This window comes from Lithobates pipiens, unplaced genomic scaffold, assembly GCF_037356315.1.
Source record: "Lithobates pipiens isolate NorthernLeopardFrog02 unplaced genomic scaffold, aLitPip1_a1.2 Scaffold_18, whole genome shotgun sequence".
Lineage (NCBI taxonomy): Eukaryota > Metazoa > Chordata > Amphibia > Anura > Ranidae > Lithobates > Lithobates pipiens.
This window is the reverse complement of record NW_027507758.1, coordinates 260,967,400-260,993,977: the sequence shown is the minus strand read 5'-3', so window position 1 is coordinate 260,993,977 and position 26,578 is coordinate 260,967,400. Positions and strand designations below refer to the sequence as shown.

Below are 26,578 nucleotides of genomic sequence, written 5' to 3'. Positions count from 1 at the left end.
ATAAAACAGAGGAACAGTAAAAAAAATAAAAAAAACTGACATTGCTCATCTGCATGTGGCCAAAAAACAGCTTCTATATCAAATGGTCTCTGATGTAAAGAAAACTTGTAATTAACCCCTTAAGGAGCGGGCCTCTAAGATTTGTTGTTTCCAAATTTGCTAGAAAATTACTTTGCTAGAAAATTACTTAAAAAATGTATAATGTTTGGGTTTCTAACACCCTAGAGAATAAAATGGCAGTCATTGCAATACTTTGTCCCACCGTATTTGTGCAGCGGACTTACAAGCGCACTTTAAAAAAAAAAAAAAAAAAAAATTTTAACAAAAAAAACAGTAAAGTTAGCCCAATTTTTTTTTATATTGTGAAAACTATTGTTACGCCAAGTAAATTGATAACCAACATGTCACGCTTCAAAATTGCGCCGTCTCGTGGAATGGCGACAAACGTTTACCCTTATAAATCTCCATAGGCGTCGTTTAAAAAATTCTACAGGTTGCATGTTTTAAGTTAGGCTGCTTTCACACTGGGGCGGTATTCAGGCGTTACAGCGCTAAAAAAAGCGCCTGTGTAACGCCTGAAAAAAACCGGCCCCTTTAACTCCAGTGTGAAAGCCGGAGGGCTTTCACACTGGAGCGATGCGCTGGCAGGACGGTGAAAAAAGTCCTGCTAGCCGCATCTTTGCAGCGGTGAAGGAGCGGTGTATTCACCGCTCCTATACCGCTCCTACCCATTGAAATCAATGGGACACCGCGGCAATACCGCCGGCAAAGCGCCGCTGCAGCGGCACTTTGCGGGCGGGTTTAACCCCTTTTCGGCCGCTAGCGGGGGTTAAAACCACCCCGCTAGCGCCCGCACACCGCCGCTAAAACGACGGTAAAGCGCCGCTAAAAATAGCGGCGCTTTACCGCCGACGCTGCTCCCGCCCCAGTGTGAAAGCAGCCTTATAGAGGAGGTCTTGGGCTATAATTATTGTTCTCGCTCTACCTAATGCAGAGATACCTCACATGTGTGGTTTGAACACGGTTTTCATATGTAGGCACTAGTCACCAATGTGTCCGCTTCTGCACGCAAGCTCGTCGGGACAGAGCACGTTTACTTTTTTTTTATATAATTTATTTTATTTTAACTTTTTTTTTCACTTCTGCTCTGCAGTGATATGGAGACGGGTAGGGGGCCCATCTTCCCCTCACTCGTCTCCATAGGGCACAGATGCGATCACCTCCGTCGCTGGCAACTGCTCCAGATCGCGGTGGGAGGGGGGCCCTCTCCCGCCGCTGATAAAGGTGATCTTGCGGCGCATCTGCCGCAGAGACCACTTTTACCTTAAACCCGGACCTCCCGCTAAAAAGGAGAATACTGGGGTTACGGCAGCTAGCTGCTGCCATAACGATAACCTCCTTGAAAATACAGACTGATAACGACGGTGAGCAGTCCTGAAGTGGTTAAAGAATAAAGATGCAGCACAGAAACGCAAATATGAAAACTTAGCCTTAAGTATCTGGATATCTTTGTATTTGGATATTTTGCAAGCAGCTCCCTAATGTATGATTTTTGGTGTTGTTTGAATTGACACTGAGCGCAGTGTTAACACATACAGAAGATAGACATTGACAGCCACCATATTTCTCTGAGTGAAAACTTCCAACTAAAAACGTATTTTGTCCATTCTGCTACAAATGAAAAAAAAAAAAAATCTATCATACCCATACCTATTTTTCTGTCATAAAATGAACATGCAATAAATGCCTGCCGTCAATACTATCTGGTATTCAATGTTGTAATTTGCAAAAAAAAAATTTTGATAAAGATTAATAATGTTTATGTTTACGTTGGCCATACCAAATATCTTTTATGTGTGCCTGGCAAGCACTGTCCAATATCCATGGGTAACTTAAGGTCAAGGGCTGCTAAGATGGCCATCCTCACCACTATGTCTGGAGGCCTAAATGGTGATCAACACACAAGAGTGCCTGGCAGTCGGCTAACCCACTATGCAGCTGCAATCCCGCACAACAGCTGGCTCATAAATGGCTTACTGTACTGGTTGCACTGGAACAAGAGCTACATCATTCTGCATTCAGCACAACTCTGTCTGGAGGTCACAGAAGTGAGGCATTTTAATCCAAAAAAGCAACAACCTCAACAGGAAAAACTGAATCACAGAACTTGGGCCAAAAAGCAAACACATTTTGTCTCTTTGTGATTGTACTGAGGCCCAAAGATTGAAAAAAAAAAAAAAAAATGCAACCTTTTCAGTATCAAAGGGTGAAAAGCAACAGAACTTCATTAGAAAGAGCAAGCTATGGTGATTTAAAAAGGAACCTCCATGCTAAGAAAACACCAAATATTATAACATCTCACAATGAACTTCTCAGAAACGGAATAGTGTGTCAAATGCAAAAGTGAACTTGCCCAGAGCCTTCCTAAGAAAAAATATACAGGTTGAGTTTGCTCATAATAAAACAACGATAGATGGTTTAAAGAAAAAAAAAAAAAAAAAAAAAAAAGACTGGTAGGTCTTCAAGGAGTGCAAAAAAAATAGAATAAGAGACGGTCAGCTTTAATGCACATCCAAAAATAAATAAAATAATAAATATTTTTTGCAAAAAATAAATTAAAAAAAAAAGTGTTTTTTTTTTTTTTTTGTTTTTAATACAGGAGCATAAGCTTAATGCATAAGAGACAGAGGGGAATTTATTAAAACTAGAGCAGACAAAATCTGGGCAGCTGTGCATGGCAACCAATCAACTTCTATCTTCAGCTTGTTTAAACTATGAAAATGAAAGACAGAAGCTGATTGGTTGCCATGCCCTGCTGCTCCACATTCTGTCTACTCCAATTTTGATAAATTCCCCCAACATTATGACTCTTCTGCAATTCTTACCTTCTTGGTTGCAGAGTGAAATGGCTAAGATTGGAACCCAGAACCAGGCTGGTCAAAGATTTCAGCGGCTGGCAAGGGTTCTTAGACCCCTTTCACACTGCGGGCGTTTTGCAGGTGCTATAGCGCTAAAAAATAGCGCCTGCAAACAGCCCCAAAACAGCTGCTCCATGCACTCCAGTGTGAACGCTCAAGGGCTTTTACACTGGAGCGGTGTGCTGGCAGGGCATCAGAAAAAGTCCTGCCAGCAGCTTCTTTGGAGCGGTGAAGGAATGGTGGAATCACCGCTTCTGCGCTGCTGCTTTCCATTGAAATCAATGGGGCAGCGCTGCGATACCGCCGGCAAAACGCAGCTCCCGTTTTGGCCGCTAGCAGGGGGTTAAAACCAGCCTGCTAGCAGCCGAATAGCGCCGCTTTACCGCTGATGCCCTAGGTGGCTCGTGTGAAAGGGGTCTTATGGATACCGCATTACTGGAGGAGCTGAACATAGTTCTGCTTTATTTTTAAATATGTGGGATTAGTTACACATTGAGGGGGCTGCAGGGGGCACAAACATTTAAGGGTGAGTGGGGCTGTAAATCTAAATAAAATGCAGCTGGCAGGACTTTTCTCTGCACCACACTAATACAGAGGTGGACATTTGACAAAGGGATTTTGTATATTCACTTTGTATTTGTAGGATGCAGCAAAGAGCCTTATGCCTACACACGTAGCAGACTTTCCGCCGGACTTTCCAAACGAGCTACTTGCCCACACGCGGCACTATTTCAGCGGACTAATACGGACTAAGACTTTCCATCGGACTATCCACCGTACTTTTGAAATGAACGGACTCGCCCACACACACACACACATGGAGGAAAGTCCGTTAGTTTTGAACGCGTCTCCAGGTAGCCGGGGCCAGCGACGCCTCCTGAGCCGTACCAGGCGGCGTGCCCTCAACAAGGGCGCGGCCCCCCCACCTCAAAGCACCTTGTCCCCATGTTGATGAGGACAAGGGCCTCTTCCCGACAACCCTGGCCGTTGGTTGTCGGGGTCTGCGGGCAGGGGGCTTATCGGAATCCGTGAGCCCCCTTTAATAAGGGGGCCCCCGGATCCCGGCCCCCCACCCTATGTGAATGAGTATGGGGTGCAATGTACCCCTACCCATTCACCTGTAAAAAAAAGTAAAAAAAAAAAGACAACACATAACGGTTAAGTCCCCACCCCCTTTCCTGGTCAGCCAGGTAGCGTGCTCAGATAAGGGTCTGATATGGACGGGGGGGGACGGGGACTCCCTCTCTGATTTTTTGGCTTAGGGATTCCCCTTTAAGTCCATGCCAGGTGACGGGGCCAGCGACGCCTCCTTCGCTGGCCCCGGCTACCTGGAGACACGCTCAAAATGAGCGGACCTTTCTCCGGGTGGGAAAAGTCCGTTCATTTCAAAAGTACGGCGGACTGGCACACACACGGCCGGATTGTCCGCCGAAATGCGAGTCCAGCGGACAGATTGGAGTGCAAAAATACTTTTAGTCCGCCGGACTTTTGGGTAAAAAAAAGTCTGCCGGAGCCCACACACGGGGGGATTTTCCACCGGATTGTTTGATTGTGTGTACGAGGCATGAGAAGTACTCTAGTGTGAACAATCCACGGCTAAATATATAGCTGCAAAATTGAGATCGTTCATACACACCTTCTGCAAACGCCACACATTGTTTTACTACATTCTCTTACAAACATCTGTGGTTAACCTAAATATCACATGCATTTAAACTATGTTCCGTCTCTCCTTATGGAAATTTATTAGGGCTACACTGCAGAACGATATTTCCAGCATTTATAGTTTGATATTAGTCTGAACATTGCTTAGATTGATCTATAGAGACCAGACACATTGGTAAGTCGTGTCATCTACCAAACAATCAGACCAAACAACTGTGCAATAAGCACCACACAATTTCAAGGGTTTGTCAACAGTGAATACTAGGGGCAACAGATCATCACCGATCCGTGATCCGAACAGGTCAACCCGCTCGGATCGGCACATGCCGCGATCCGCTCTGCAGTTTCGGCCTTAGGAAAGGCCACGGCTTCAGCCTAGCTCCGAAGCGGCGGCCATCTTTCTACACCCAGGCTGTTTACACTGATCGCTCCGACGGAGCGATCACTTGTAAACAGACATGACGCCGGTTCCTCTCTCCCCTCACTGTAATAACCTGTACAGTGGAGGTGAGAGATCCTGAGATGGAAGCAGCCATTCCTCCATACCCTGCAGTACCCAGCAATACTCTGCAGTACCCCAATACTCTGCAATGCCCAGCCATACTCAGCCGTGCCCAGCCATACCCAGCCAATATTACAGTGGGGGAGATTGTTGATATTACAGTGGGGACTATATGGTGGTGGAATTTTCACAGGTTTTTGCAAATTAAATTATTTGCTGATCCGAAAATTGGGCCCAATTTGGACATTTTCACTTAGGGGTGTACTCACTTTGGTTGCCAGCAGTTTAGACATTAATGGCTGTGTGTTGAGTTATTTTGAGGTGACAGCAAAATTTACACTGTTACACAATCTGTACACTCACTACTTTACCTTGTAGCAAAGTGTCATTTCTTCAGTGTTGACACATGAACAGATATAATAAAATATTTTACAAAAATGTGAGGGGTGTACTCACTTTTGTGAGATACTGTATTTTCTGAAACCGGGCACTCTAGAGAGTAAAATGGTGGTAGTTACAATTTTTTATGTCACACAATATTACCGCAAAGGTCTAAGAGACACAAAATTTCAATAAAAGAACACTTTAAAACTTAATTTTAAGAGACACAAAGACTCAATAAATTACCCAATTATGTGATAAAATATAAACTCTGAGTAAATGGATACCAAACATGTCAAACCTTACATTTGCATGCGCTTGTGAAAGGGCGACAAACTTTAGTCCCCTATGTGATGATTTTTTGGTGACAGTTTTTTTTTTTTTTTTTTAATGAGACATTCAGGGTCTCCTCTGCGCTCCAGTGAATGTAATGTGATGCTCATCGCACTGCATTACATTCTTTCCCAGCCTGAATGGCCAGAGAAACTGAATAGGGACCAGGAATTGATGTCACACGTTACTTCTTGGTCAACTAGAAGGGGAGGAGAGCGGATGTTTCTCTGCTCTCCTCCGTCCCCTCCCCTCTACCCGGCGGCATCCACTATGCTGGTCACGCTTCGCAGCTGGGCAAGCGGAGCCCTAGATAAATAGCGGGGGGACATGCAGTTTGTGGGGAGAATTCGGGCGGCACCTCAGGCGCAAGCACAAAACTTCTGGTCAGTGCCTGGGGTTTGTCGAGCCTTATATTAGGTTACATTACTGTCTGTGCACCCATCAGAGAGATTCCCCCTCTCCAGTTGTCCTGTTTGCCATTTTCATGGAAAATGAAAGCAAAAGAACATCCCAAATTTTGGGTTGACTCCACAAAATTAAGAGGGGAAATCTTCCAATAGGGACACTACTTCTGGTGACCTGAAGGGAGGGAAGTCAAAGGAATTCAGTTGAGTTGCAGGGATTTCCTCACTTCCTGTTTGGCTATGGGATAAGGCCCCTTTCACACGGGGTGGATCAGTAATGATCCGCCCCGTGATGATCCGCTCGCTCAGCGGGGATCGCTCCGTTGTCCCCGCTGAGCCGGCTGTGGACAGGGCGGTCTCCGCACACTGTGCGGGGACTGCCCTGTCAGCTCTCCGCTCTCCTCTATGGGGATCGGATGAGCATGGACCGTGTGTCCGTGTTCATCCGATCCGCTCTGCAGACGGATAAAAAAATAGGATTTTCCTCCGTCTGCAGAATCGGACTGTTGCGGAGGAAATCGGGTGTCTGCGGATGTTCATCCGCAGACACCCGCTATCCCATAGGGATGAATGTATGCCCGTATTTCATCCGCAAACGGATGGATGAAATACGGACATATCATTAGCATGTGTGAAAGGGGCCTAACTCCCCAGCGGGACACAGATGGCAAAAAATAAATAAAAATAAAAACCAACACAAAACATATCAGTAAAAAAGCATAAATGCTTTTTTACTGATATGTTTTGTTTCTGCAATAGGAGTCAGGGTTGGTGCAGTTCGGGTGACAAATTCAATGAGCGTTTACATACCGCTTTCTGGTAAGCGTGCATTCCCACTGTTGGCTCACGGGTTTCTGGTTTGGTGAAGGTGGATCGCACGGCTGACTGGCACCCTCTTTAAAGAGATATCTCTTCCATTATAAAGACTTTTTGTTTGGACTTTTTCTCATTGGTTGTGGTTCACTGGTTCATCTTTATGGATATACTTTTTTATTAATTTGTCACTGGGTTTTTATCTTATTTAATTATAATAATCACTGTATTTATTTATAATTTTTTATTATAATTAATTTAAATTAGTTTACTTATAGTCAATAATTAATGAATTTATTTATTCATTTATAATTATTTATTCACTTTTTGAATATAATTAACTGTTATTAATCACGATATTCATTTAATCAGATTTAATTTTTGAGCATTTTTCACTTAATTTTGATTGTATATGAATTGTTCTAGCCGATTTCACTTAATCTATTGGAATTATTTGATTTTCATTTCTTTGCACAAACAGTAATAGCCTCAGTGGGGGTAGGTAGCGCAGCTAATTTTGTTCTTTATATGCATTGTATTTTGGATGTGTATCACATCCTGGTAGCTGCAGCTGTAACTGGGTTTTTGTTTTTAAATTTTTTAGATTAGGAGCGCAGTAATTTTTTTCTCTTACAAATCAATAGTTCCCTATGAGAGCGGTCTTAACTGGTCTGACACAAGTCAGTCAGACTTTTGAAAAAGGATCCTGCACTACTTTGGTCCATTTCCAGCCCATTCAATATAACTAACTGACCGACCTCTGACATCCGACATGGCAATTACAGCAGCAGGAAAAGGAATTCATGTCACACTGAGATGGTTTTGATTGGTCAAAGGACAAGTCGGACTATCTCAAAGTCAGAGCAAAATTGTATCCTGTTCATTCAAGTCGGATGGAAGTAGGACCGATGTCGCAGGGCAAACTAGGATGACAGTCGTACAGTCGTGTTCCACCAGTCCGAACGCGGCCTAAGGCTGGGTTCACACTTGTACGACAAAGGCATGACGTGTGTAAAGCAATGGCTTCCTATGAGAGCTGTCTTAACTGTTCTGACACAAGTCGGTCCGATTTTGAAAAAGGTTCCCGCACTACTTTGGTATGACTTTGGTCCTACTTCAGCCAATTGACTATCATTGAAGTCGGATCAAAGTATGATCCTTGTTCTAACCATCCAACTTGTGACATCCAAAATGGCGATTGCCGCAGCAGCAGTAAAAGGAATTTATGTCACACTGGGATTGTTTTGATTGGTCAAAGGGCAAGTCAGACTATCAGACTATCACAAAGTTGGATCAAAGTAGTATCCTGTTCAATGGATGGCTGCAGGACTGATGTAGGACCAATGTCACAGAGTAAAGTAGGATGACAGTCATATGACTGTCGTGTAATATCGGTGTGACACTAGCCTCAAGCATGATCAGTGGAAACAGGATGCACCTGAGTTCAGTTTTGAGTGTCATGCAAAGGTTGTTAATACTTATGTACATGTGATTTTTTTTTTTATTAATACATTTTCAAAGATTTCAAACTTTTCACATTGCCATTATGGGGTATGGTTTGTAGAATTTTGAGGAAAATAATTTAAGGGTGGACATGTTCCGGTGTGGTCAACTGGGGGGGGGGCTGTTCTACGAAGTCAATACACTCCTGGACAGATAGCAGTGCACTTTAAAGTGCTTTTTACTGCTTGGAAGGCAGGTGCAGCGCGTAGTATACATGCTTACAAACGTGTTACTTAAAGGCATGTTTAAATATACACGTTTGGAAAAACATGGGCATGGGAGCACTAAGGAATTGTGTCTCCAGTATAGTGTGCACTTGGTCTGCAAAAGCAGAGGCTGCATTGGATGCATATGTGCTTGGCTAAATCCTGCAGGACTAGTATGGGGCCAACTGCAGTTAAGCAGGTGCATGGTTGCAAACTAGCTGGAATGCACGGTTGATTAATGTTTGCATAAAAACACATGTCTGCACAAAGATGCATGTTTATACATGTTTGCATAACATTACATTGTTATACATGTTTGCATAAAGGTAAATGGTTGCACAAAGATACACGGTGGCATAAAGATACAGGTCTGCATAAAGATGCAGGTTTATACATGTCTGTATAGATGCGTGTTGCGTAATGTTGCATAAACACGTTTCATAAACGCATGCTTGCATTATTGTAGGTTTCCATGGGCACGTATTGCATAAATGCGTGTTTACAGGGATGTAGGCTTTCATGTTTTGAATAAATGCATAGTTGCATAAGCACCTACTTGCAGGCTCCCATAGACTGATTATAAAACAAACAAATTTTCACTGCACCTTTATTAACCACTTGACCACTGGGCACTTAAACACCCTTAATAACCAGACCAATTTTCAGCTTTCGGTGCTCTCACACTTTGAATGACAATTACTCATGCAACACAGGACCTATATGAAATTTTTGTCCTTTTTATTCACACAAATTGAGCTTTCTTTTGGTGGTATTTAATCACCGCTCGGTTTTTTATTTTTTGTGCTATAAAAGAAAAAATACCGAAAATTCTGTAAAAAAATGAATTTTTCTTTGTTTCTGTTATAAAATTTAGCAGATTAGTAATTTTTTCTTCATAAATTTTGGCCAAAATTTATACTACTACATATCTTTGGTAAAAATAAGTACAAATTGGTGGATATTATTTGGTCTTTGTGAAAGTTATAGAGTCCACAAGCTATGGTGCCAATATCTGAAAATTGATCACACCTGAAGTACTGACGGCCTATTTCAATTCTTGAGACCCTAACATGCCAGGAAAGTACAAATACCCCCCAAATGACCCCTTTTTGGAAAGAAGACATTCCAAGGTATTTAGTAAGAGGCATGATGAGTTTTTTGAAGTTGTAACTTTTTCTCACAATTCTTTGCAAAATCAAGATTTTTTTTTTCCTTTTTTTTTTTTCACAAAATTGTCATATTATCAGTTTATTTCTCACACACACAGCATATGCATACCACAAATTACACCCCAAAACACATTCTGCTATTACTCCCGAGTACAGCGATACCACATGTGTGAGACTTTTACACAGCGTGGCCACATACAGAGGCCCAACATGCAGGGAGCGCCATCAGGCGTTCTGGAGCACCCAGGACAATTCTGACATTTCTCTCCTACATGTAAAAATCATCATTTATTTGCTAGAAAATTACAGAGAAACCCAAAACATTATATAGGTTTTTAGCAAACACCCTGGAGAATATAATGGTGGTCGTTGCAACTTTTTAGCTCGCACGGTATTTGCTTTTTTTTTGGAAAAAAAAAACAGTTTTTTTTTTTTAAGCACAAAACACACAGTAAAGTTAGCCCAATTTTTACTTAATTTGAAAGATGAAGTTTACTCACCTCTAACCTGGTGAGTAAATCGATACCTAACATGTCACTCTTCAAAATTGCACACGCTCGTGGAATGGCTCCAAACGTCGCTACTTAAAAATCCCCATAGGCGACACTTTAAAAATTTTTTACTGGTTATATGTTTTGAGTTACAGAGGAGGTCTAGGGCTAGAATTATTGCTCTCACTCTAACGTTCGCAGCGATACCTCACATGTGTGGTTTGAACACCGTTTTCATATGTGAGCGGGACTTACGTATGCGTTCGCTTCTGCATGCGAGCACATGGGGACAGGGGCGCTTTAAAAAAAAAAAAATGTTATTGTTCATTTTACTTTATTTATTTTAGTTTGACATTTTTTCCCCCAAAAATAAACTTTTTGATCACTTTTATTCCTATTACAAGGAATGTAAACATCCCTTGTAATAGGAATATGGAAGGACAGGTCCTCTTTACAGTGAGATATGGGGTCAATAAGACCCCGCATCTCACCTCTAAGCTGGGAAGCCTGAAAAAAAAAAAAAAAAGATTCTGGCTTTGATCGTATTGGCGAGTCGGTAGAAGCACCGGAGGGCGGCGGGAGGGGGGGGGATGTCTATGGCTGGGCATTGCAGGGTATTGGCTGGGCATTGCAGGGTATTGGCAGGGCATTGGCGGGTGCTGCAGGGCATTGGCGGGTGCTGCAGGGTATTGGCGGGTGCTGCAGGGTATTGGCGGGTGCTGCAGGGTATTGGCGGGTGCTGCAGGGTATTGGCAGGTGCTGCAGGGTATTGGCAGGTGCTGCAGGGTATTGGCAGGTGCTGCAGGGTATTGGCAGGTGCTGCAGGGTATTGGCAGGTGCTGCAGGGTATTGGCGGGTGTTGCAGAGTATTGGGAGGTACAGAGAAGGGAGGGAGGAACCGGCGTCATAACATGATGCCGGTTTGTTTACAAGTAATCACTCCGTCATTTGACAGAGCGATCACGTGGTAAACGGCCGCGACGAGCGGCCGTTTACCGTGATCCGCCGGGTCCTGTGGACCCAGCGGTCACGGATGCTCTCGAGTGCGCGCCCCAGGGGGTGCACTAGAGCGGAATTCTGGGAGGACGTCATATGACGGCCTCCCAGAGTTAAACAACCGCCCTGTAGACGCCATTCGGCTATGGGCCGGTTATTAAGTGGTTATGATAAACCACCCCATGTCATTCCTTCGAATCTAGGAGGCTCCAGCCGTAGCCAGAAACTGCATACACAAAAAAGATAACTTCCAAGTGGGGTCACAAGAAAGAAAGAAGAGACCCCCCTCTTTTCTTTCTTTCTTGTGACACCACTTGGAAGTGATCTTTTTTGCGTTTCCATAGACTGATGTTGCTTAAACACATGCTGGCATGTTTTCATTTGTACTGCATACGTATATGCTTATTTACATTAAACTGCATACATATGTGCTTATTTACATTAAGCTGTATACATATGTACTGGTTTTCCTGGGACTATATGCATATGTACTTATTTGCCTAGGACTACACGCATATGTGCTTTTGTGCCTGGGGGTACATGCGTGTGCGCTTATTGGCCTTGAACTGCGTACATAAATGCATGAATGGCAATACTTGTATACCTGCATATTTGCACGTCTAGGTATTTGGCATATTAGCATAACTAAGGAGTTTCATAGAGGTAAACCAACATTGTTTTAGACCTGCATCCTTTGAAGAATGTATATTAGGTTAGCTAATATAGTTGCAGTGTTATTTATCTGTTATACCAGTTAAATGGTTACAGATAGTTACAGAGAGGCAGCCGAGCGGAGGCAGGTGCACCACTCTCAGGTTCAGGGATCTGGCGGTGTCCACATCTCCCAATGGACAGTGGTGTCAGGTACATCTGAGTCACTGTGGTTTTTGGCATTGCAATGTTTTCTGCTGCATTCATTTTTTCCTCAGACTGCAGCCGCATCCCCTTGATCATGTCTGATCTCGGTTGATCGAAGACTAAGCAGGATCAAGCCTGGTTAGTATATAGATGGGAGACTGCCGGGGAATACCAGATGCTGTAAGCTTTTCCCCACCTGAGTGAGGGAGACACCTCAGGGGGCTGCGTTTTGGGAATGTCTCAGACCAGAAGATCTTAGGGTAGTCTGAGGTGGTTCATTTCATCTTTAGCTGGCAGAAAACTGGTAGGTTAAGTGAACCTCTTGGGACTTTCTGGGTCTGCAACAGAGTTGTCAGTCTTTTTCCTTGCATCTGCTCTTGGAGCAGAAATGATGGGCTCATTATTGTGAGACAATTAAATGGTAACAGGTCCAAAACCAAATAGGGACATGAGTTCTATCTTAAGATCTCAAGCCACTGAGCATTCTTCTGTTTTCAGATAGGCTAGATCTGTTCAGTGATGACCTCTCTGCAAGAGGTAGATTTCGGGGTCCATAATCATCTGGAAACGCACATCTGCATGTGGTGGTTTGTTTTCAGGTTCATCAAGGATTTCTGTATTTGCAGTGGAAAGCGAAAGTAGTTTTTATTTTTTGTGAATCTTCTTTGGGTTGGCCACAGCGGGTTCACAAAGCGTCTAGCCCCAGTGCTGAGCTTGCTGAAGACAGGTCAATACGCATTATCTCCATAATCTTTGCCACTGATGCCAGTGTTTCCAAGTTAATTTGAGGCTGGCTACAGCTCAGGTGGCTTGGTCTCCACAGGAGAGAATACTGTCCATCATTATCTTGGAATTTTTGGCCAGTGCGCCTTGCTCTGGATTATAGGACAAACCAGTTGTAGGTTCAATCTGGAAATGCCTCTGCAGGCATATATAATCAACCACCAGGGCGACAGAGGTCATGCGACTCAGGGAGGTGAACCAACATTCTGTCTGGGACAGTACAAGTGCTGTCTCTATCGGCAATAAATATTCCAGGGGTAGAATAGTGGCAGGGGAATTTACTAGAATCCAAGTTCTACAATAGGTTGGGACAGGTGAGTCCGGGACAAAAGTCCCACTGTCAATATGGGTAAATGTACTGGTAACACCTTAAGGATTGTTTCTCCCTTATTTGACGTTTTTTTTTCCCCTGTTTTGGCTTCTGCCACGTCTTTTACAAAGAATTTGCAAGGTGGTAACACTGATATAAGTGTTGGCCAAAGTAGGCCAGGAGGGCTTGGTACACTGACAATACTGATTCTTGCAGGGGTTGTTCCTTGGACACTCCCAGTCCAGCGGGATCTAATAGTCTTGAGTCCTTTATCTCAGCACCATTGAGCCCCTGGGATTTGAAAATATTTTTTTGTCTGGGGTCAAGCCAGGAAGTGGTACCTGCAGAAATATGCGAGTGGGAGATTTTCTTTTTCTTTCTCCAATCAGTAGGGGAAAGGAGATTGCCATTAATTACCATTAAGGGTCCGAGTTCATCCCTATCCTTTTCCAAAGGCTGTGGTTTCTCACTCCTTGTACAATACCTCATACAGCATGCAACTTGCATAGTCCCACCTGTCAGGCCATTCTTGTGTCCTTGGGACTTGAAACTGATCTTGATTGTTCTTGCAGAAACCACTTTTTGAACCAGGGGATTCTGTGGGTCCTTTTAACTCGGAAGGTGGCTTCCTTGGTTGCTATCACTGAGTGGAATGTCAGAGTTGGTGGCTTTTTCATGCAAGGAGCCGTTCTTGGTCTCACATCATAAGAGGATGTTGCATCAACTTTTATTGCCTAAAGTGGTTTCTAGTTTTCACTTGAATCAGGACAGTGTCTTGCCTTTTATTTTTCCCTGATCCACAATTGGCAGGAAAAAGATCACTACCATACTCCAGAGGTTGTTCAGGTGCTCAGGATCTACTTGAGTTGTTGGCACAGGTCAGAAGTCCTGGTTTGTGTTGCCAGAAGGCCCAGGAAAGGGCAGGCAGCATCCAGGTCGAATATTTAGCAGTGGATCTGCCAGTTTTTTTATCAATGATGCCTATGATTTAAATGGCAAAAACCCATTTATTTCTGGGGAGAGATTCTCTACCGGGTGTTAGTGGCCCAAGTGTGCAAGGCCACAATTGGGTCTTCGGTTTATACATCTACAGAATTTTTACCAGGTGATGTCAATAACGTAGAAGATACTGCCTTTGGCTTCACTTTATCACAAATAGAGTGGATACTTCTCTGGTTTCTATGATGGTGTCTCCCTCCCCTCAAGCATATTGCTTTGGGATGTGCCAAGTATTTATTAATATAACTGGCCCTGTGTCCTGTGATGTACGATAAAAAAAAAAAAAAAAAAAACACACAACAGGATTTTTTTTCTACAGCTTACCTGTAAAATCATTTTCTTGGAGTACATCACAGGACACAAAAGGTCCCTCCCCTCTTTTGTAAATGTACTGCTTGCTACAAAACTGATGTGTTTCCTGTGTAGGAGGGGTTATTTAGGGGAGGACTTCCTGCTCGATTGATCTACCAGTGTCCATTCATCTATATGTGGCGTATAACCCAAGTAGTTAATATAATAATAACTGGCTCTGTGTCCTGTGAGGTACTCCAAGAAAAGGATTTTACAGGTAAGCTGTAGAAAAAAATCCTATTTTGTGAAGTAACAGCCTGGGCTGCATAACTATATAAAATACAAACTGCAAGGGGGGACATAGACTGTCCAAAACTCATTCGGTTCCTGCTGAACTGGCCGAGATTCAAACCATGTATGGGCAGGCTGAAATGTACCAAGTTGATGAATCAATTCGGGTACAACCAGCCTACCGAAAATTAAATGCGATTAATCGCTAGCGGCTGGTATAGCTGCTAGGAATAATTACGGTCTTCTCCCACCGAGAATACAATGGTTTGGCGGGAGGGACTCCCTCGTCAACACTGCCTGTGTTGATGGGGGATTTGAGGTGGTTGCAGGAAAGAAATTTCCTTTGTGTATGGCCTGCATAAGAGAAAGATCCAAATCAATAAAATTAAATAAAACATTGAAAAAATAAACATAGGTTGCACGCAAGTAGCCATGTAAATTTCAATAAGCAATACTGAATAAAACCGAGCACTTGCTCCATACCATGGATATAAACAAGCACTTTACTCTATCAAGCAATACTGAATGGCATTAACTTGCAGAGTATTAAGCACTAACAAAAGCACTCAAGTCTAGCAGTAATCTGGCAGAAGCCAATAAAGAAAAGGTCAGCTTGGGACATGACAGCTCACGCACTGTCTGGACCATGTTAACCTCGTGGCATAATTTTACCTTTTGTAGAGATCCTTTAGATTACTTCTTTCAAGTTTAATAAAATGGTGTCAAATGTAATACAAACTACAGATCAAAACTTGCAACCTATAAAATGAGTGTTCATATACAACTTTTAGCTAAAGCATTTTTAAGGCAAAGGTATGAATTAAAAGTACCTTGTGGTCAGCATTATCCCGATAGATCAATCCAAAATAATCAGTTTCCAGTAAGTTGAGATGTTCGCAGACCTTGGAAAACAGCACCTGGCCCTTCGCACGTTTCTACAAGAAAGAAAAGAGGCAGTGAGTTAACTGTGTACAAATCTATAGTTTAAAGCAGAGCGTCTCCCAAAAAGGGAAATTCTGATTTAAGTTCCCCCCCACACAATTTGGCATGTCATTTTTGCGTAGGCATCTGTTCGCACCTGAAGCCGCAAGCTGTCACAGCCGAGTGCCCATACCTAAAATGCTGGCGTTGGGAACCCGAAGGTTAGTAGAAAAACTAGCTCAGGTGAGCACAGCCCTGGATCCGTGGACAGGTAAATGTCCTATTAGGGTTGTCCTGATACCACTTTAAGACTGAGTACATGTACTGATATACTTTTTTCCAAGTACTCGCCGATATAGATACTTTTTTTAATGTCATGTGACAGTTTGACTGATGGGCACTGACTCGTGGCTGGCACTGATGGCTGGAACTGATAGATAACACAGACGGCTGTCTCTGACTGAAAGGCACTGACTGATGTGGCACTGACAGATGGTACTGACTGATGGGCACTGATAGGCAGCATTTATGGGCACTAGTACTGGCACAAATGCTCGGTATCGGTTCTGATACCGATACTAGTATCGAGACAACCCTAACTATTATTAAAAGTCAACAGCTACAGGATTCATAATTTTTTGTTACAGACTGGAGGACCACTTTAAGAACAAATAAACGCATCCAAGTAGCAATTAGTAACTTATCTTAAAAATCTGAGCAACAGTTCTCCAAGTTACAAATCATGGAAACATATTGATATCAAAGGATAGGTACATAGCGCATAAAAAGGTTTAAATCCCTACCCTGTGTCACAGCACTATTTGGGTAAAATGCTTGTTCTTCTAGGGGAAGGCGTAATAAGCAAGGATGAGCTCCGGCGTGTTCGCACACTCCACGTGCAGAGCCCACCAGGAAGTCTGCGCTAATAACAGGCAGTGAGACATTGCTCCGATGCGTGGCTGCAGAGATCGGGCAATGTCTTGCTGCCTGTGATTAGCGCAGCGTCAACTTCCTGGCGGGCTCTGCACGTGGAGTGTGCAAACACGCCGGAGCTCATCCCTAGTAATAAGTAAAATACTTAAATGATTCCTCGCTCCCCCAGAAGCATCACTCTCCTCTGCTGTCTGACGCTCCCAGGATGTGACCCTCACCTTACTCGCATACAGGCAAGGACTGCAGGTCCTGCATTGTACTTAATGACAACAGACAAGCTGCCACCAGCTGGGGTTTGTGAGATCATTTGCATGAAGAGGAGGAAGCCTGCAGGAGCGAAGAATAAGGGCAGTATTTAAATGTATGTCTTTCCTCCCTAGCCAAAGAGACTTTAACTGCAGTGTGAGGGACTCCATTAAAAGGTTATATTTTACAGTAGTGGGGAATTAGCAATTGATAGAAGTAGGCATTACCATACCAGCCTATTACAGCACATTAAAAAAAAGATATACTGTACTTTTTTGTTACAGTTCTGTTCCAATAGGACAAAAAACAAACAACAACAACTTTGTCCCATGTTGCCAAGTGCTTTCTAAATACAGTCATGAGGTCCAACCTGCCTCCCTCCCATCCTGCAATGGCTGATCTGGCAACAGTCTTGAAGGAGACGGCTGATTCTTAAATAATACTTGCCTTGGTTAACACTTTTCACAAACAAGCAATGGCAAAAAGGATGCAGAGTCTGACATGTTCCCCCTCCCCCCTATTGCAGAGCATGTCTCCTTTAAAGCCAGGACAAGGCTAACAACTCAACAAATTCAGCTCCCTCAGGGGGAGAAATCTCCTAAAAGGATGATGAACTAAAAAAAAAAAAAATCAAAAAGGAAACCATAGTGCTCTCCATTACATCCAAAAGCTTTATTATAAAGATAAAGGTTACACTCGCGTGTTTAAAAAGCATCAGGTTCATCGAATGACTGCAGGAAAACATCTCTTAAGGGGTGGTGTAATATAAGCGCTCACCAAACTCTGCTTAGAGTCCAACCGCCTGTGTTAAGAACGCAGCAGGCTCAGCACAGAACCCAGAAATAAGTGGAGATCACTACAGTAGTTGTGTCTACTTCAGTGAGTTCCATCTTCCAGGGGGCATTGGCCAGGCATGGTGTATACATAGTTACATTGGTCCAAGCTGGACCAATGTTACCATGTTAAAATGTACTCTACCTGGAATTCCCCTTTAAGGTATGTTCGTGTAACCTCTTAAGGCCTTGTCAGTTGTAGTAGAAGTGAAAGTAACTTCCTCTGTTACGGATCTTGAAAATGGGTTTTGAAAAAAATGAGGGTCATTTGAGTATGGGAGGTAACCAGTTACAAAGCAAAATATCTGAACAAGAAGTCTCAAATGGAAGCCAACATGCCAATTCCTGCGACATATACTAGGACACAGGCACAGAAGCCATCACTTCCTAGAAAGCTTTGCAGTTTTTCCTTCATGACAGATTATCTTTAGAAGGAATGAAACGCTGCTTTTAAAATCAACTGGCCAACACTAAAGCATACGTTTTTTTATTTAAACTGCTGTCACCAAGTATAAGCTACCGTATATACTCGAGTATAGGCCGACCCGAATATAAGCCGAGGCCCCCAATTTACCCCCAAAAAAACTGGCAAACTTATTGACTCGTGTATAAGCCGAGGGTAAGACATGCCTGTCCATCCCTGTGTGTGTGTCCGTCCATCCCTGTGTGTCCGTCCATCCCTGTGTGTCCGTCCATCCATCCCTGTGTGTGTGTGTGTCCATCCATCCATCCATCCCTGTGTGTGTGTGTCTCCATCCATCCATCCATCCCTGTGTGTGTGTGTCTCCATCCATCCATCCATCCCTGTGTGTGTGTGTCTCCATCCATCCATCCATCCATCCCTGTGTGTGTGTGTATCCGTGTGTGTGTGTGTGTGTATCCGTGTGTGTGTGTGTGTGTGTGTGTGTGTGTGTGTGTGTGTGTGTGTGTGTGTGTGTCCAGCCTACCTGTGTCCCGAGCCTTTGTCCCGAGCCTCCGTCCCGTGCCGAGCCTCCTTGCCTCCGTGCCTCGCCGCCGTGCCTTGCCTCCGTCCCGTCCCGTCCCGTCCCGTCCCGTGCCGTGCCTTGCCTTGCCTCCGTCCCGTGCCCTCTTCGTTCGTCGGCTCCTCGGCGGCCATTGTAAAATTCAAAAGCTGCGCCGCCGCCTTCGCCTGTGATAGGCGGAACACTGAATTTCCCAGCAGCCTGTGTTCCGCCTATCACGTACATCGTATCATCCTCGTCCGTAGTACGAGGATGATACGATGTCCGTGATAGGCGGAACACAGGCTGCTGGGAAATTCAGTGTTCCGCCTATCACAGGCGAAGGCGGAGCCGGAGGCGCGGCTTTTGAACTATAGAATGGCCGCTGTCTGTCTGCTCGACACGCTGATCGAGCGGGCAGACAGCGATGACTCGAGTATAAGCCGAGGGGGGCACTTTCAGCCTCAAAAAAGAGGCTGAAAATCTCGGCTTATACTCGAGTATATACGGTATGTTTTTTTGTTTCGTTTTTCCCCTTTCCTTTATGCTCATACATTTTTCCTTTTTAAATGGCTGATTTAAGAATGCAGTTCTAACAAATAAAATTGGCATATTACATCAAAATTAAAAGCTGGTGGAGTTTTGCATCTTAAAAGGGAGAACAACCAAAATGCAATATCAGACAGTCAGCAAAACATTTTTTCTACTATGAAAAGAAGCCGTGACTGTTGTGACAAAAATCATGCCATGATAAAGTTTACTGCTCGACATGACGTTCAGGTTTTACCATTTTGGGAGTTAATAAAACCTCTAGTTTAACATTTGCGTATAAAGAAGTAAAGCAAGAAAAATGAACAAAGCAGCCAAGCCTTTATTTACACAGCCACACAGAAACTTCAACTGCCACTAACATCTGTTCAGCACAACTAGGCAAACTATGAAAACAAGAGTCATAATTTGCAGTCGTGAAAAAAAAAAAAAAAAAAAAAAAAATATCATATATATATATATATATATATATATATATATATATATATATATATATATATATATATATATATATATATATATATATATATATATATATATATATATATATATATCTGAAATACTTTTAAAACATGTACTCAACATAAATAAAGCGCTTTTAACAATTAAATGATTGCTAAAAGCACTAGATTAGGCAATGCAGTATATTACAGCTGCTAACAGATAACACAGCAGACCAAACAATTGTACTAAGGTTTTGCTTTAACTGCTTTTGGGGCAGAATAGCATCCCAGACAGTATTTTAGGCATTCTAGCTTGACCACTCTCCATAGAAAATAGACACAACTGTTTTGCAGCACTCAATTTTTTTTTTTATGTGCAAAGTAGTGACATCACTAAAAAAATGGCAACAATTTGCCTCTCATCCTTCTGCAAGTTAAGAAAAAGAATTACAACAGTCACATCGCACATGAAGTCAAATGCATGCAAAACTAACCTCTTTAGAACCCTTTCACACTGAGTCGGTTTTGGCGCTAGAAATAGCTTTTAAATAGCACCTGAAAAATGCCTTCAATTCATTTCGGTATGGCTTTTCACACTGGGGCAATGCGCTTGCGAGATGTTAGGAAAAGTCCTGCAAGCAGCATTTTTGGGGCAGTTTGGGAGCGATGTATACAGCACTCCCAAAACGCCCTGCCCATTGAAATGAACGCGCAGCGCTTCCAAAACGCTTCAGAAGCGGAGAAACACGGGCGTTTTAATCCCCCTTAATTGGGGTTAAAAGCACCCCACTAGTGAAAGTAGCCTAACTGTATTCAGAACTATTTAACTCTTTCGTTGTCAGGAAGCAAAACACAGATGTAAATCAAAAGACTATATTGAGGCCCATCAGTTGTAATGTATTTTAATTGTTTATTTATTTCACCGCTCTCTTTTCCAACACAGTTTAATGATTACCACTTTTCTTTAAGTTAGGAAAAAAAAAAAAAAGCTATGCATTGCCATTATGAAACGAAGTTTTCCAACAAAATGTCCTGCTAGGGACAATTCGATCAGTTTTTTTTCTATAATTGAATACTTATGCTGTGCAATACAATCTTTTAGCTTCTGTGTAGTTTCCCCTGTATGTAACACAGCCCACAGGCATTTTATAATATGGCCTCATGCACACAGGGCATTTTTTCCCTTTGCTCCAGAGAAGTAAAGTGCAGTTTAAAAAATAAAATGCAACTAAATCTGCATTTTGCAAACGTGTTTGGGTGTGTTCAGGCACATCAAGCATTTGGGAATTCATTCCATTGGCCAGACTAACAATTTATTCTGGCCATTGTAATTAATAAATGCTCAAGCGCTAAAAGCTCCTAAGGTATTGATGACGCAACATGTTGGGTGGAGGCGGGTTACATGATACCGGGAAACTGGTAGGGAGGCGCCTGAATCTGGCCAATAATTGCATGTGCTATGACCAGACTTGATCAGATTGCAGTGCGCTAGTTTATGTGAGTGTATTTCTTAATATTTTAATTAAGTGATAGTATTCAGAATTACTGCACTATGACGGCTTTTAATTCTCCAAGAGCACATTTTAGCTATAAGTGGGATTGATGAGCAAAAGGAACATCCAGCCTCTTAAGGCCCCTTTCACATAGGCATCGTCAGTTTAGCCACGTTGAAAACATATCAGTTTTCTTGTCCTTTGCTTCATCTGTTTTTGCATCAGTTATGATCCGTTTAAAGCAGTTTCTGTGGCTCCGATGACATTACCCAGAAAGCATCGCTCCTCCCATGCTGCATTGCCGTTTTCAGTGAGTGACTTGTCCTTGCTGTGTGCGGTGTTGTGCAATGGATTCCAACAATTTTTGGGACAGTGTGACATTATTTATCATATTTGCCTATATGTGGAGAAAGGTGAGCAAGAAAAAGCAAATTGTGGCTAGGAGACTTCGACTTTGGACCCATCCCATGCTACTTTAGCGGCCTGAGGTTAAGTTCACATATAAAACAAAAAAACAATGTAATTTATTCCAAACAGATCTTAACTGATCTGACGTCCACAGACATTGTCCGTTAACGTCAGTTGATATCCATTTTCACGGATCTCGAGCAGAGGTGAACAGAAGGTAACGGATGGTCAACCGTTTGCCCATAGGAAGACATTTTCGTCCGTTGACGGATGGATGAAAAACGGATAGGCGGTCCAATCACGTGAAAGGGTCCTAAAAGAGGAATATACATCTCGGTTGAATTGGTAGATTCTAATGACTGGAATGTGAAGCTGTCCTCAGGCCCAAATTCTTCAAAGGGGTCAAGCACAGTAGACCTAGATTTGTTTATAGGTCCATTTGATAAGGTGATGGCGTGTGTGTCACTGAGGTGGAACACATTGTGTTACAGGATGAACTATTAAGCACTGGAGCGTGGCGATAAAACACCCATATAAATGAAGAGTTTTGGACTTTGAATATGTGCACTATATATTTGGATTATAAGAAAATCTCACGTTGAATAATTTTTCTTTCACTGATGTATTGAGGTTTATAATAGAACTTTAAAAGGCTTGTTATAACTTGCAGCAGCATGATATTGTCTGAATTAGTATATTCTACATTTGATTAGGATTTAAGATAATAAGGAATTTTTGGTTGATATATTTAGTAGGCTGTGCATAAGTATTTCAAGATACTAGGCAAACAGAACTGTGTCAACAGGTCCAAAAAACACAACAAGGGCCAAGGACCTAAGCTCAGAGTACCACTGCCAGAACCAAAGGTTTCAGAAGATTGAATGCCCACTAAAACTTTTGATAAAGTTTGAACTGAAGACCAGGTTGCGGCCCTACACAGTTGGGCTACAGAGGCCTTGTGCCGAAAAGCACAGTTGGATATAGAAGTATGGTACCCCTTTGTGAGGTCCCAAGAAAAGAACAAATAAGGCGTATGTTTGTCTGATGGAGGAGGTAGCTTTTAAAGATACACTGTCTCTGTCAACAGTCCAGGAAATGTAGAGACCATTCCCTTGGATGCTCAAGATCAGGGCATGAGAAAGGCAAGACAATGTCCTCATTAAGCTGGAACAAAGTATGGTCTTGGTCTCAAGTCAAGTATCTTTACAGGAAAGGGCTGCCAGTTCAGAGACATGTCAAACATGATGGCTATAAAAAAAAGGTTACTTTGCTGGCAATCTCCAGGGAAATGTCCCTGAGAGGTTCAAAGGGTGGTTTCTGCAGGGCAGAGAGAAACAGATTAAGGTTCCACCAAGAAAGCACTGGGGGGGGGGGGGGGGGACCCTGACATGAGAAGCAATATGAATAAGGTTATTTTAGGGTTATTTGTACAGCTACAGGTCTTTGAAAAGGGATAAATAATGCAGATAACTGCCATTTAAGGGTTCTAACGGCTAAATCCTGATCAAGACTTGATAGTAGGAAGACCAGAGGGAGTACACCTAAAAAAAAAAAATTATTAAAAGCCAGCAGCTACAAATACTGCAGCTGCTGACTTCCAGCGATGCTCGGCTTTGGCTGCCGACAATCTGCTGCCGGCGCCATTCTCTGAGGGAATCAGGAAGTGAAGCATTTAGGCTTCACTTCTCAGTTCCCTACTGTGCTGCGCGTCGTAAGTTGTCCCTGCTATATCCTGGGACCTGTGCGTTTCCCAGGAGACAGCGGGGGGGGCGGGTGCGGGAAGTGGCGTGACTCCGCGGGAGTCTATTGTCGGAAGTGGGTGCAGATACCTGTATTATACAGGTATCTGCACCCCCTCCCCCCTGAAAGGTGGCAATAGTGGCACCGGAGGGGGGGAGGAATCAGATGAGTGGAAGTTTCACTTTTGGGTTGAACGCCGCTTTAAGCATAGAGTAATCTCTGGGATTAATTTGACTGCATTCACATCAGGCAAAACAAGATTTCCAGGCACCACTCCTGTAAAAGATCTACTTTACAGGGCTATCACAGAAATTAAATTTAAAATTCAAAAGAAAAAACAAACAACTCTTATGGAACAAAGGTATTTTATTACATCTAGAAAAATCTTAAAGACATAAAAACACAAGTTAAATACAAAGGTATACCTATTAAAAACAAAACAAACAGAAAGGAAAGGATGTAATGATTACATTTGGGATAGTGGCGGTGTTCTAGCAACATAACAGTTCTTTGAATGCTTATATAGAGAAGTGAATTGATCCTGGAGTGGGTAAAAGGGCTGTGAAATATTAACTCCTAAATATACTAGATAATCCAATTCATCTATAAAGGGATTGTGATACTAGATGCTCCAGATCACATAAAGAAGGGGTAGGCAACCTCAGCCCTCCAGTTGTTTTGAAACTACAAGTCCCATGAGACATTGCAAGACCCTGACAATCAATGGTAGGACTCCTAATGGCAGAGGCATGATTGGATTTGTAGTTTCCCCACAGCTGGAGGGCAAAGATTGCCTACCCCTGACATAAAAGGGAGAACTCATCAATGGTTTCATGCAATGTTTGAGAAGATAGAACAATTCTCAAAAGTGAATGTTTAGAATTGCAGGAAAGACTCTTAACTGATAAGACCTTCTAAGCAAAGTAGCTGCGTCAATAAACTGGACCTAGTCCGTTGGGGTGATAAAGCCGATTTGCAAACACTGTATAGACGCTATCCAAGAACTCTGAGCACTCCAGATGAGGAGAAAGTCTCAAGGTGGAAATATCCACACATGGACTTCTACAGGGACCACCGAGACTACATAAAGTAGATAACTTGTCCAGTGTCCTCGGGTCTCTAGGTGGATTTAACCTGTAATTAATCATGCATAAATGTCCACACACAGATTTCTAGAGAGAACACCAAGAGCTATGCATGGAAGCAAAAGTCTGACATCTGGCCAATTTTGTTGGCAACCCAGCTTCCTCAGAGATGGCCCCCCTCAGCAGACATGGGGTTGAAAGCATCCCAGCAACCCTCCCCCCAGTAATTTGGTGGCCATGGCAGTGAACCTATTAACACTCCCCTTTTCCTATATTAGTTGTCATGGCAGTGAATGTGTTAACCCTCACCCATTTATTGGTGGTCATGCCAGTGAAAGTGTTAACCTAGGGTGGGGGTTAAATCCCTTACCCATCACAGGCCCCCATGTCGTGCTCTCTCCCCAGGCCAGGACATTACAGTCCCGTGTTAGCACGTTCCAGCACCCAGCTGCCACTCTGTAATCTGACTGGTGCCCAATAGCCTGCGTTGGACACCAAGGAGCTAGGGGCTTCAGAGGACAGTGGTTTTGGAATCTTCCACTGTGAATAAGTAAAACTTTTCCTCTTTATGATCTTTATGAATTGGTCAAGTGCCTCAAACAGATGTCTGATGAGACCAAGATATAATTTTTTGGCCTTAATTCTAAGAGTTATGTGTGGAGGAAACCAGGCACTGCTCATCACCTGTCCAATACATTACCAAAAGTGAAGCATGGTGGTGGCAGCATCATGCTGCGGGGGCGCTTCTCAGCTGCAGGGACAGAATGGCTGGTTGCAATCGAGGGAAAGACTAATGTGGCCAAGTACAGGGATCAGGGATATCTTGGATGAAAATCTTCTCCAGAGTGCTCAGGACCTTAAACTGGGCCAAAGGTTTACCTTCCAAAAAGACAATGACTAAGCACACAGCGAAAATAACAAAGGAGTGGCTTCACAACAACCCTGTGACTGTTCTTGAATGGCCCAGCCAGAGCCCTGACTTAAACCCAATTCAGCATCTCTGGAGCGACCAAAAATGGCTGTCCACCAACTTTTACCATCCAGCCTGACAGAACTGGAGAGGATCTGCAAGGAGGAATGGCAGAGGATCCCCAATTCCAGGTGTAAAAACTTGCATCTTTCCCAAAAAGACTCATGGCTGTATTAGATCAAAAGGGTGCTTCTACTAAATACTGAGAAAAGGGTCTGAATACTTAGGAACATGTGATATTTCAGTTTTTCTTATTTAATAAATCTGCAAAAATGTCAACAATTCGTGTTTTCCTGTCAATATGGGGTGCTGTGTGTACATGAGGAAAATTAACAAATGATTTTAGCAAATGGCTGCAATATAACAGAGTGAAAAATTTAAGGGGATCTGAATACTTTCCGTCGCCACTGTATGTGTGGGGCGCCTTTAGCAGGCAGCTTCAGCTCTGCTGAAGAACAACTTGAAACATATTAGAATTTTGAACTTCAATCATACCAGCCATGGGGTATGAATAGGATATAAATGCCTTTTTGAATAAAGCTTAAATTTTTTTGGGGATAGGTGTATTTACCCATTTCATTTTGCTGGATAGGTATCATCAAGTAGTTGCAACTAATATGCCATGCCTTAATTTATTTTATGATTATGCATTTTATTTATTTGTATAGTGTTACTATGTTTTTGTATGTACATTATTTTTGTTCATACATTGTTTTACTTTATTTTTTATAAATTGTGATACAATTTTGCACTGTGATGAGAGTCCACGTTGGGATCAGTTCCTTTAGAATACTTTGCATTAATATGCAAAGTTTCTATTGTGGTTATTTACTTTATACATTTAATTCTACTAATTCGACATGGTTTACATTATATGGAATATAAGGCATGTCGTTGGTCAACAATGATGTTCCAGTCAATATTCCATCTTCTGGTTCAGTCAGTCCGTGACACCGTTGTAAGATCAGAGTTTCCGGCAGGCTGAGTGTGTCCAGATTTGTTTCCGTAATCAAAGCGAGGCTTGAGAAGCTGTGCGGTCCACCCGATTACTTTTTAATATGGAAGTCTATGATACACGTCAC

At 42.8% G+C, this 26,578-nt stretch overlaps 1 protein-coding gene across 14 annotated transcripts in view; it reads right to left on the bottom strand.

Moving 5' to 3' along the window:
- The window catches only part of EPB41L2 (erythrocyte membrane protein band 4.1 like 2), a 351,078-nt gene that overhangs the window by 164,955 nt on the left and 159,545 nt on the right, over positions 1-26,578 (bottom strand). For all 14 annotated transcript variants that reach the window (XM_077486872.1, XM_077486875.1, XM_077486879.1 and 11 more), the window contains one exon: positions 15,744-15,848. In XM_077486872.1, the coding sequence (XP_077342998.1) occupies positions 15,744-15,848 (105 nt within the window). The remainder of the gene's footprint in view (positions 1-15,743; positions 15,849-26,578) is intronic.